Source organism: Marmota flaviventris, chromosome 17 (genome assembly GCF_047511675.1).
Source record: "Marmota flaviventris isolate mMarFla1 chromosome 17, mMarFla1.hap1, whole genome shotgun sequence".
Lineage (NCBI taxonomy): Eukaryota > Metazoa > Chordata > Mammalia > Rodentia > Sciuridae > Marmota > Marmota flaviventris.
This window is the reverse complement of record NC_092514.1, coordinates 72,531,532-72,543,924: the sequence shown is the minus strand read 5'-3', so window position 1 is coordinate 72,543,924 and position 12,393 is coordinate 72,531,532. Positions and strand designations below refer to the sequence as shown.

General features: G+C 52.7%; 1 protein-coding gene across 2 annotated transcripts in view; it reads right to left on the bottom strand.

Annotated features, from left to right (window-relative positions):
* The window catches only part of Llgl2 (LLGL scribble cell polarity complex component 2), a 38,636-nt gene that overhangs the window by 7,857 nt on the left and 18,386 nt on the right, over positions 1-12,393 (bottom strand). For both annotated transcript variants that reach the window (XM_027955660.2, XM_027955659.2), the window contains exons 3-10: positions 8,605-8,702; positions 6,863-6,944; positions 6,049-6,164; positions 5,505-5,663; positions 2,459-2,621; positions 2,174-2,306; positions 1,840-1,894; positions 1,135-1,289 (exon numbers count right to left, since the gene is read on the bottom strand). In XM_027955660.2, the coding sequence (XP_027811461.2) occupies positions 1,135-1,289; positions 1,840-1,894; positions 2,174-2,306; positions 2,459-2,621; positions 5,505-5,663; positions 6,049-6,164; positions 6,863-6,944; positions 8,605-8,702 (961 nt within the window). The remainder of the gene's footprint in view (positions 1-1,134; positions 1,290-1,839; positions 1,895-2,173; positions 2,307-2,458; positions 2,622-5,504; positions 5,664-6,048; positions 6,165-6,862; positions 6,945-8,604; positions 8,703-12,393) is intronic.

Here is a 12,393-nt window from a genome sequence, read left to right as displayed (position 1 = left end):
GTCTGCCCGGCAAAGGCCCATGGCAGAGGAATCGCACAAGAGACTCAGGGTGCCCACACCCTGCCTGAGGGGAGTAGTTCTGATCATGCACTCAACCCAGGCCACTGGATCCGATCTGGGGACACAGATGGACAATCAGAGGAGCATGGCCAGCCCTAGAAGGCCCTGGCTTTGTCTTGTTTTGCATTGCTGGGATTGAACCCAGGGGTACTGAGCCACCCCCCACTTTTTTTCTGATCTTGAGATAGAATCTCATTAAGTTGCAGGCCAGCCTCGACCGTATGATTCCTGCTGCCTCAGCCTCTAGAGCGGCTGGGGTCACAGGCGTGTGCCACTGTGCCCAGCACACCATCGGTTTTCAGTGTACGGCTCAGTGAGTTTCTCTTGGGAGGATCCTCTGCTGGGGATCAGAGGATCCAGTCAGCCAAGGGAAGCAGGGGGAGGCCACAGCCCAGTAGATTCCAGGCTCTGTCCCCACATGGCACTGACTGGTTTGAGGAAGGCAGCTCTGGAGCCCTGCTCTCAGCATCAAGTAAGAGGAGGAAGGAGGGGCCAGGAAAAAAGGAAAAGCAGGCTTAGGTCTCTTCTGTGATGGGGACACCAGGGCTGGGTGGGTCACTCACTAGTGGAGGAGGCCCACCCTCCTGGAGAGCTCCTGGAGGCCTCCTCCCAGGTGTTGACATCAGCCCTTGCTGGTCTTGCCTGTCACCAATTTAAGAGGCTGACTCAGAGCTGGCCCCACACAGCTACCTCCCGCCCCACCCAGAAGGCAGGCTTCACTGTGTCTCAGCCTGGACCTTCTTCCTAAGCTTGGTGGACGGTAAATCTAACAAGGCGGATCTGTCCTCACTGGGCTAAGTCCCTCAGAGCCTGGGAAGGGCAAAGAAAGTTCAGGGCAGGCAGGAGGTGTGACCTGGTAAGGATGAAGCTCCAGGCTGTGAACCCAGTTGGGAGGACACAGGGAGGGAGAGAATGGAGAGACATGCCACTGGCCTTGGTGACACTTTGTAGCACTAAGAAGGATGCAGGAGGGTGGCTGTTTCGGCATGCCTGTGTAGGACCCTCCCCTTTATTTATGTGCCTACCCAGCACCTCCCACGCCTCACCCTCTGCCCTTTCTTGAAGCTTGCCTACCGGCTGCAGGGTCCACCTCTGCCAAGACGGTGAAGTCAATGACACGGGAAGTGAAGTCGAAGGCTACCTGCTGGCCATTGTAGACCACTGAGATGCAGTGGCGGTCCCCGTAGCTGGCACGTGGCATGCCGCCCTGGAAGATGGTGAAGGGCAACCTGCGGGTATAAGGGGAAGGCTGGGCTGGGCTCCGTACCACCGAGGCAGCCTGGAGCTGGGCCTGTGGTATGGCTTTCCAGAGCACAGAGAAGTGGCCAGCCTTCATGGCAGAGCCTGGGGTGGGGTCCCATGCTGGGAGGTAGGCCGGTCTCAGGGTGACTGGCGGGGGCAAGGCTGGACCCCAACCTCATGCCCACTGCAGCAGCCCAGGAGAACCTGGGGCCAGGCAGGATAGGCAGCCTCCAGCTGAGTCCCTGCCTCTACCTCAGGCCTTCCTGCATCGTTCTTTCTGAAGAAACAGGCCTGTGACTAGAAGGGTCTGTGACCTGCTTACTGAGACCATCTCTCTGGGAGGGTGGAAGGAAGGTGTATGTATGGATTTTGTAGCCCCTGAGAGGCATGGGTGGAGAGCCTGCCCTTCCCTGCCTACCTAGCACCCAAGACACACCTGCAGTTGTTCCCTAGGACCATCTCCCCAAGTAGTCCTGAAGCCTCTCTAGCCCTGAAGGGAGTCTCTGGGAGACAGAGAGGACAGAGCACCATACCTACCCCTGCCTGGTGGTCAGCCAGAAGATTTTGGTAATTGCTTTGCAAGGAAAGGGACCTAAAAGAAAAGTGGTCAGCTGGAACAAGCATATGCCGGTTCCCACGGGCACAGATTGCTCATTTGTAAGGACACCTCACACCCAAACCCTCATGTGGATCTGGGCTGGGGAGTCTCGTTGAGCAGTTCCTAGAGATAGCCTCAGTGGGCATCCAAAGTCTGTGTGGCTTTGGATCAAGCCCTGAGTCTCTCTGGGCCCAGGTTTTGCTTCTGTGAACAGGGTACCCCATGTCTGAATTCAGTAGACTAAAGGGACTCCTCAGACCATGAGGCACTGACCGTAAGGCATGGAGCTGCGCAGGGGCTCAGGTTGCTGGGCCTGACTGGACACAGGCCACTGGCAATGGCTGCCATCAGAGTGGCAAGTGACAATGAGGCGGCCATCCCGCTGCCAAGTGACATTCTCCAGTTGCTTTAGAGGGGGAGAGGGAGAGAGAGCAGTGGGTGGGACTGGGGCAGTGTTAGCAAGGTCTGATCCTCCCCTCCTGCCGCCCAGCGGCTGCACTGCCAAGTGGGGGCTGGGGAGAGCCACGAGGTATCCACCTGTGTCGGGGCACCACCTACCTGGTTACTGAGGAAATGACAGAGTACACGGCTGCCCTGCAGGTCCCAGATGACAACAAGGCCTCGGCTGTAGCCGATCAGGACCTGGTTAGGGTCTCGAGGGTGCTCCTGCAGAGCCTCTACCATCTCAAACACTCGCCGGTGGCGGGCCTCTTCTGGCAACCTGGAGAGGGCAGTGCAGTCAGCCCACAGCAACAGTGGCAGCCTGTGTGCCATCACGGAAAGGTGGCCAGGACACACTGATTTAAAAAATAAATAAAATCCCAAGAATGCCACCAGAGGTGATATAACCTTAAAGAAAGGCAAGGACGTGATTTCTGGAAGTCAACCTGGAGGAGGGATGGAGCAAGAAAGCGGGAGCTGTGATGAGGAAGGGCATGTGGGGACGCTCAGGGGCTGGCTAGAGGGAGGATCACTCTTAAGAATCGTGCAACCATATGGTCATATTTAGGGCATTTCTACAAGGAGGTGGTATTTCACAAGAAAGAAATTTTAAAGATCAACAAAACTCTATATTACTTGGCCCAGCCCTAGAACTGACTTCTCTTCCTCTTCTGGATCTGGAATGCTGACATGACTCTGGAGGTACTGAGGCCAACAGAGAACCATGAGGTGGCAGACATGAGACCGAGACCCAACACCAAGAAGTCAAATGGGAGCCTGGACCCTGAAGGCACCCCTATACTGCAAATCAAACCAAACCAAACCTCTCAGCTTTCTCATACCCTATGCTGTAAGCAATGGCTTCTGTGGAATCAGAATTAGCACTGGGAGTGGGACTTGAAGGGTCACTTTCACTTATCTGTAAAGTTTTGATTTTTGAAGTGGATTCCAACATGAAGTATTACTTTGTGTGTGCACGCACATGTGGACACATGCTCTAGAGACTGAAGGCACAGACTCTTGCATGTGAGGCACAGGCTCTACCAATGAGCTACACCTGGTCCTGGTAAATTACTTATTAAAAAAAAAATCTCTTAAAAGTTAAGCAACGAAAGAATCACACCATCTTGGAGAACACACTGAGGCATCTGGAAGAACAACAGAATGAAGCTGCATGGCTGGACGGCAGCTGCTGCACATCCCGGTGACTGTGCTCCACACTGTGCCCACTGGCATGTGACCTCATGCCACCTAAGGCACGCTATTACTTAAACACTGGAATAACCCCATACACATAATTTTGCATACTGTTTTTCCCCTCATCCAATGAGACACGGGTGTTCTCTCGTGTGTTTGAACATCATTCAAGGCTTTTTTTGGGGACTGGGGATTGAACTTAGGGGCACTTGACCACTGAGCCACATCCCCAGCCCTATTTTGTATTTTATTTAGGGACAGGGTCTTATTGAGTTGCTTAGTGCCTCGCCATTGCTGAGGCTAGCTTTGAACTCACGAGATTCTCTTGTCTCGGCCTCCCGAGCCGCTGGGATTACAGACATGTGCCTGGCCGCAAGGCCTTCTTACTGAAGGCAAATGATGTCTTTACAGAGCTGAAGGCTGCTGCATAATCAGATAGCACCCAACCACCCCACCTCTCACCACTGAAAGAAGTTCTGGAATGGTCATTGCCACACCTCTGTCTTTTCTTTTTTTTTTAAATATTTTTAGTGGTAGGGCTGGGCTTGTGGCTAAGTGGTAGAGTGCTCACCTAGCACGTGTGAGGCACTGGGTTCGATCCTCAACACCACATAAATATAAAATAAAGATACTGTGTCCACCTAAAGCTAAAAAATAAATATAAAAAAATTTAGTTGTAGATAGACACAATGCATTTATCTATCTATTTATTTATTTATGGTGCTGAGGATCAAACCCTATCTGCTAAGTGAGAAAGGCACTGGAGTTTGTACACAGAGGGACCCAGCCCCATGAGCTACCTACCAATGTGTAGCTCATTGGTAGAGCCTGTGCCTCACATGCAAGAGGCTGTGCCTTCAGTTCCTAGAGCCCCAGCCCTAGCCCCACCTGTGTCTTTTGTACATATTTCCCCTCAGGATAGTGACATGCTCAGAGTCACAGTCACCAGAGGTGGCCACTTTAAAAGCCTAGGTAAGTGTGGTCAAAGTGAAGGCCAAAGGAGGATTTAGATTGGAGGCAGCCTCTCTGCATTAGGCCCCTCCTTGCCTCCCCTCAGATCAGCTAAGGGGCGGGGAAAGGGCAGGGCTTGGCTCTGAGGGTCACTTGCTAAGGAGCAGGTTCTCCCACCAAGGTGCCCACAGATGGCACCCAAGCTGGGCCCCAGTTGTGCCCTCCTGGTGTCCTGCAAACTGCTCTACCCTGACCTCAGGCACACTGCCCCAGCCCTACCCTGCTAAGTGAGAAAGGCACTGGGGTTTGTACACAGAGGGACCCAGCCCCATGCAGGAATCCTCCCAACCCTGCCCTGGCCAGATGGAACCTGCTTCAGTGTCACTCAGGGATGTGGAGAGTCTAGGCTGCCAGCTATGTGCTCTAAGCCTGGCCTAGAGCCCTCTAGGACCAGGGCCCCTGTCCCCTGGGACTGCAGAACATTCTGTCACTAGCAACCTAGCCCCCAGCAAGCCTAGGCAGGCTCCCTGGTCTCCCTTTGAGCCTGCCTCCCTCTGCTGCCATGTAGTCCTGGAGCAGCAGAGCACCGGCCACCTCAACAAACCTACAGGCTTTTCAGCCATGGAACCTGCCCCAGTAGAAGCTCAGCACGTGCCCCAAACATAAGGCACAGCAGGAGCTGGCCCAGTGGAGCAGGGTTTGGGTCCCAGCTACCCTACTGCACAGCCCCCAGATTTTGAGACATACAATCTCAGGGAAAGGACACTGGACTGAGGTGGTAACTTCACACCAGCATTTTGGGCCTCACTTTCCTCACCTTTAAATTAGGTGACAGGTTACTTCCAAGATCCCTGTTAGGGCTACGATGCTGACATAAGGGGTGAGAGATTCTCAATTTGGGGGATAGGTAGAGAGTTGAGGGTTTCCCTTCCTGTCCCAAAGACTTTCCAGGAAGAAATAAACTCTTGAGACATATCTGGGGACCAAAGGGATAAGGCCATGTCCAGTGGCTTACCGCTGCAGCACGGCCTCTGAGCTGATGGTCTGGTCCTCCAGGGCACGGAAGCCTGGCAGCTGCACCACAAACACGTTGCCACTCTCGGTGCCCAGGTAGAGCAGCTCTCGGGAAGAATGAGGCAGGACGACAGTGATCTGTGTGGCACTGGGAGCAGCCCTGCCAATGTGAACAGCTGCCCGTGAGTTGGCTGCTGCGGAGGCAGGAGGGACCCAGAGGATAGGGTCCTTAACAGCCCATGGAAGATAGGTCCCTCATGGTCTTTAATGGTTCAGAGCATCTCAACCAGGAAAACCATATTAGTCACTTTCTGCCAAGGTGGGAAACAGATGGTAGAGAGCTTGGGCTGGGACCCTCCTGCGTGACAAGGCAAGGGTGTAGGTGGAGGCTGCAAACCCACCCACTGCACTGGAGGACCTGAGCATGGGTATGCAGCAGCCCCGCACTGGCATGCAGATAACAGAGCCCTCAAAGGACAAGCCTGCCTCAGAGCTGGGTGTGAGGAGTAGGCTGGGCAGGGAGGGGAAGGGGCCATCCTCCATACCCTGGGGGGCCACGCAAGGTGAAGCTCTCATCCTCCTGAAGCTCTGACACACCACCTTTGACCTTCAGGCTCCACAGGTGCAGGCTGTTGTCATCTAGCAGGGTGACCAGCTGGCACTGGGAAGGGAATGCATGTGGGGACAGGAGTGAACCCAGGGCTGCTTAACCACTGAGCCACATCCCCAGCAACACTCCCCATCCCTTTTTTTTTTTTTTTTGGTACTGGGGATTGAACTCAGGGGCACTTGACCACTGAGCCACACCCCCATCCCTTTTTTTTTTTTTTTGGTACTGGGGATTGAACTCAGGGGCACTTGACCACTGAGCCACACCCCCAGCCCTATTTTGTTTTGTTTAGAAACAGGGTCTCACAGAGTTGCTCAGTGCCTTGCTTTTGCTGAGGCTGGTTTTGAACCAGTTTTGATCCTTCTGCCTCAGCCTCCCAAGCTGCTAGGATTATAGCACCATCATGCCCAGCTACCCCCATTCCCTTGAGTCAGAGTCTCACAAAGTTGCTGAAGCTTTGAACTTGCGATCCTCCTGCCTCAGCCTCCCGAGTTGCTGGGATTACAGGTGTGTGACATCCTACCCAGCTGGGCCAGTTGTTTCAAAGAAGCCCAGGACCAAAAATCCCCAGCTACTCTCAGAGTGGCCTGAAAGCCTCCAGCTAAGAAAAGGGAGGTGGTCTCATGTTTTCCCAGCAGCCTCAAACTCCAACCCATGCCTCCCTCCACACACCACTCTTTCAGGAAGATGTAAGTGTATAAGAGCAGGGAGAAGGCCCTCAGCCCTCCTCTTCCCGAGTCAGCCCTTACCTGGCCAGGCAGGAAGTGGATCTGCATCACAGCATTGTTCTCCCGGTGCAGCCCCATGAACTCCACCCCTGGGGCACCATAGCTAGGAGAAGGCTCAGGAAAACCTTTGAAAGCTGGACCAGCCCTTGCTAGCCTGGAGCTGCAGGCTCTCTGGCCCAGGAGGCAAGGAGTACAAACGGAGAGAAGGGCTCCCCCTCCCTCCAGACATCAGTTCCCATGTGCAGGCACCTGGGGTGAGGGCAGACAGCAGTGGCCCTGGTCTAGGAACCTCAGCCAGTGACCTGACCTCTGAAGAACAGAGTTTTCCCAGCCAGGTGTGTGGGGGGCAACTCTGTAGAAAGATGGAGCCCATCTTGGTAACTCTTAGGCTGCCCCTCCTACAACAGGCCCTTCAGCCAGCACCTGGTAGCACCTGCGAGAAAACATAGGCACCACTGCAGGCCCACCCCCAGCAGCTTTGGCCTGCGTCTTGGCACCAGGACTGGTAACCAGGATATATGGCTGTGGCCTGGCAATGATTAACTGTGGAGAAGGCTGGAGTCGCAGCACCTGTGCCCCTGTGCTGTGTGTACGCCAGCCCAGCCCTCCTGGGGACTCTGCACCCTCCAGCTGCCCCAATGCTCTGACAGAGGAGCAAAGGCCTACCTACATGAGGTGCCAGCTGAGCTACTCAAGGCAGTCCCCATCTCCCAACTGCCCTAGGCCCCATCCTAGTTCATCCGGAAATGCAGGTCAGATAGTGATGGGGGCCCCAGATGCATGGCCTAGGCCATGCCTGCCGAGGAAAAGTCTCAGGGGCAATCTTTCCTCCTGAAACTTGTGGACTTGCCTCCAAAATAACCCCAGTTAACCAAAGCTGAGGCTTTGGGTAAAAAACCACCCCACTGGATGACAACCAGCCTCAGCCGGTGGAGGATGTCCCAGCCAAGCAGGATCCATTATGCTCTCCAGAAGAGGTGCTGCCCCTCACTGAGGGCTTTCCCTCCCTGTGACTTCTGCTTTTTACCAAGGAAAAAGGTAAACAAACAAAACCACTTCCAGGAGGTCACCTGCCCCCACTCACTGCACTCAGGGCAACTACCAAGCGGGAACGTGGGACTAGAAGTGTCACCTGTAATTTTTTTTGGTAGGGGAGCAGGTAGCGTAGAGGAAAGCAGGGGAAGAAAGGCCAGGACTCCTTGAAAGGGTTGTGCCTTTGGAGAGACCCCCCAAAAAACCCCACCGTTGTAGCCTGGGCCAGGTACTAGGAAGGCAGGCACCCACCAGGCTCTGGTCCCGACACTGGTGTCAGGCCCTGCTCTCTGGGGCCCTAGCCCTCAACATAGCCCTTGCAAAGCAGGCCTCTGAGACCCCACACCCTGTCAAGGCAGAAGGACGGACACTGGGACCAGGCTTCTCTCCTCCCAGCGTGGTGCCTGGTTGCACAGAGGTTCCCTCACCCAGTAGGGCTCCATTCTTGAAATCTCCAGCTATGGGTGAGAAAGGGAACCAAGGAACAAGAGGAGACTAAACACACCCATCCCTCCCCAGTTTCAATCCTAGAAGGACACACAACAGCTCACCATGCCCAGTCCTCTCACCCCTCCAACAACTATATCCCATCCCCCCGGAAAATCACGTTCAAAACCAGATCAGGAACATCTTGCTCTTATCCCAATAGCCCATGGGTTAGGAGAGAGAAGAAAAATCTCAAATCTCACTCCCCCCACTTGCTGGTGGGAGCTGGGCACTGGAAAGGATACAGCTTGACGGCTCCGGAGCGGGTGCCGATGGCCAGTATGCGCAGGGAAGGGCTGTAGCCAAGGGCACTGGGCTGGTGCGGGAAGCCATGCTCCACTGTCTGCAATAAGAGGCACGAAGACCAAACATGTTCAGTGTCCTTGTGTCCCCTCTGCCTTGCCATGGCTGGGGCTAGTGATAGGTGGAGCCATAGCCCAAAGTCGGCCCAACAGGAAGGAGAGGCCTGGGCCCTTTCACACCCCTCCCACCCACGCCCCACCTCTGCGGCCCATTTCTGACCCTGATCATTACTGCATGCTATTATTCCTGGCACCACACTGGCCACCTAACACTCCATAAGACCCCCAACTCCACCTGTGCACCCTGGTTGTTGACAGGCTTACCCCACCCTCCTGCAGTAGGGTGGGGAGTGGCACCATGGAGACATTGGTCCCTCAAGAAAGAAGTCTAGTGGTGCTACAGCTCCAGGTCCACCCCATACCCTGAGAGCATCCTGGCGTCCCTGCCCGGGTCTGGACTGTCCAAGGCCCCCTCTGCCTCCAGCTTGCTGCTTCAAATCAAGGGCCCTCCTTGTCACAGTTCTTCTCAACCACCTTTCCAGAGAGGCAATTTCTGGAGCATGGTTGCAGGTACATGCTTTTGTTCATTTCTTATTACAGAAGTAACATACACTGTAGAAATGTTGGAATGTATTTAAAAAAATCAAGAATTACCCTTTGATCCCACAATCAGAAGTAGTCCTCGCTAACTTGGGAAGTATATCCTTTGAGTCTTTTCTGTGCTTGTGACTATACACGTGTATACATTTACTTAATTGTTTTGTGGTACTAGGAATTGAACCGGGGTACTGAACCACTGAGCCACATCCTCAGCCCTTTTTGTTTTGAGACAGGGCCTTGTTAAGTTGCTGGGGCTGGCTTTGAACTTGGGATCCTCCTGCCTCAGCCTCCCAACTTGCTGGGATTACAGGCATGCACCACTGCACCTAGCCTAGCTTATTTTTAATGAGGTTTTATTCCGTTTTTCCCTCAGCCTTTTTTTTGGTTTTTTTTTTTGGCAGTATTGGGGAAGAACCCTGGGCCTTGCATGTGCTACCACTGAGCCACACCTCAGCCTGTGTAGTTTATTTTTTTTAATTTTTATTTTTTTTAATATTTATTTTTTAGTTATAATTGAACACAATTATAACTCACTGCACGGACCCAGGGCCTCTCACGTGGGAGGCGAGCGCTCTACCGCTGAGCCCCAAACCCATGTAGTTTAATAATGCAGAGGCATGACCCCAGTCACACCACAGATACACATACACCCAGGCACGTGTAGCTTTGTCGCCTGGTTGGTAAATGCTGGAAAGCGACTTTTCAACAGCTGGAGAATACTCTCAAGGTGGAGCTGCCTCACTACCTGAGCTTCTGGTACAGCTAGAAGCTAGAGCTTCTGCAGTTGCCAACTGCACTGACCATGGTTCTGTCTGCAACCCTCGGCATTTCGGGAGGCAGCTGCCCCAGGTAAAAAGGCAGGTTGAAAAGGTTTGAAGGTGAACATCAGGCTTCAGATGGACAAACCGCCTGGGGAAAGGTTCTTGGTGCTGCTTCTTAATCAGCTACTCCCAACCCCCAGGGGACACAGACACAGCCATGCCAACCAGACTGCTTTTAACCAAGGAAATTGCCAAGCCCAAAACGCTGCAGCAACAAGAGGGCCTCCCCAGCCATCCTGAGCAGCTCTGTCAGGCCCCTGAGCATCAGGCCTAACAGCTTGGCACTAAAAGGCTGCCTGCCTCTGCCAATCCAGGTCAGGCCAGTCCAGTACCGTGGTTCACTAGAGGAGGCCCAGGCCAGGGTCAGGCCTAAAGGAAAGCCCCAAGACCTGCTGGGATTTCTGGAGCTAGAAGCCCCCACCCCACCCCCATTTTTCTTTGTGGTGCTGGAGATTGAACCCAGGGCTTGTACATGTGAAGCAAGCACTGTACAACTGAGAAGGGGCCCTGAGGAGGGGGAAGAGTCTGTACAGCAAATGGATATACCTGGATGGGACAGCCAGGAGGGCATAAAGGACCCTGCAGGAGCCTCTAAGCCAGCCTAGGTCCCAGTTCAGTTATGTAAAAAATGCAGGCCCTGGAAAAGCCCTGGGTAGATAGCTGAGGATCTGGAATGTAAACATTTCCCTGAAAAGGAGGGAAGGGAACAGATAGGCTGTGTGGGACAAGTTCCCCTGGGGGCCCTGCCAGGCCTCAGGCAGCCACAGGTTGCAGGGGCCTCAGGAAGCCAGCTGCCAGAGATAGGAGTAGGTTCCTGAGAAGGCAACATTTTTCCCATCACAGCCAGCAGCAGTTCAGGGTAAAGCCTGTGGAATTTGGAATCTGGAAGACTCTGGGGGAAAGATCCTCCAGAGCTTGGTGGACAGTAGCAGGCCCCCCACCGCTGGCTGCCAGAGCAGCAGCCAGGAGCCAGAGGAGTTACAGAGCTCTTGTAATGCAGCTAGTGCCCCCAAGAAGTTGTCTTTTAAACTTTCCTGTATTTCAATCAATTTAAATATAAGAATGGATGTTCAATTCAGTTATTGGAAAACTCTGAGTATTTTTTTTAAATATTATTTTAGTTGTAGTTGGACACAAAACCTTTATTTTATTTATTTATTTTTATGTGGTGCTGAGAATTGAGCCCACCTTGAACTGGCTAGATGAGTGGTCTTCTGCAACCCCGGCCCCAATAGAAAAGGGGCTGGGGTCAGGAGAAAGTTTCCAGTCTCCCTTTCAACTGTAAATCTTCCGAATCCCAAATAGAATCTAGCATTTTCAAGGAAAATTTATGACTGAATTCAGATGGGCTATAAAGTATGAAATACACCTAGATCTCAAAAACTTAGTATTAAAAAAAATACAGTAAAAAATATCTCATGGGGCTCTACTCAGCAGTAGAGTGCTCGCCTAGCACGTGCGAGGCCCTGGGTTTGATCCTCAGCACCACATAAAAAAACGAATAAATAAAGGTATTGTGTCCCACTACAAAAAAAAAAAAATCTCATTAATTTATATTGCCTTCCTGTCAAAAGAACACTATTTTGGATATACTGGATTCAAGAGACTATATTATAAAATTAATTTCAAATGTTTATAAGATTTTATAATACAGCTTCTAGAAAATTTTTAATTACAAGGCTCATATTACAGTCATGTTGCACCAATCCTGGGACAACTCGGCATCAGGGCATCAGCAGGAAACTAAAGCCAAAGAAAAACAGTTCTGCAGCTTTTTTTTTTTTTTTTTTTTTTTGGTGCTGGGGATCACCCCAGGAGCTTGCGCATGCTGGGCAAGTGCTCTGCTGAGCAACAATCCCCAGCCCCAAATTTATTTTGAGACAGAGTCTCACTAAATTGCAAAGGCGAACCTCAAACTTGCGATCTTCCTGTCTCAGGCTCCCCAGTAGCTGGGATTATGAGGTCTGGATCTGGAGTTTGTTGTCAGGCTCCCAGGTCACAGATCCCATCAACTCAGTGGCACTTCCCCGAACATCTCACTTGAGGCCCTCCTGCAGGTCAGTTTCTCTTCTCCAACTCACAGGAAGACAATGAAGTTGGGCCCATTCTTCCATCATGAACACGGATTCCTCAATTCCTTCAGTGTCATGGGGACACTGTGGTCACCGCTCCTTCCCATCCCCTCTTTCTCTTGCAAAGGGCCATTCAGAACAGGCAGTAAGTCAGACCCACTAGGCTTCCACTCCCCTCCTGCCTCTTCACTTTACCATTCTGCTCTTGGGTCTCAGCTCTCTCCCATCAACAGGATGAT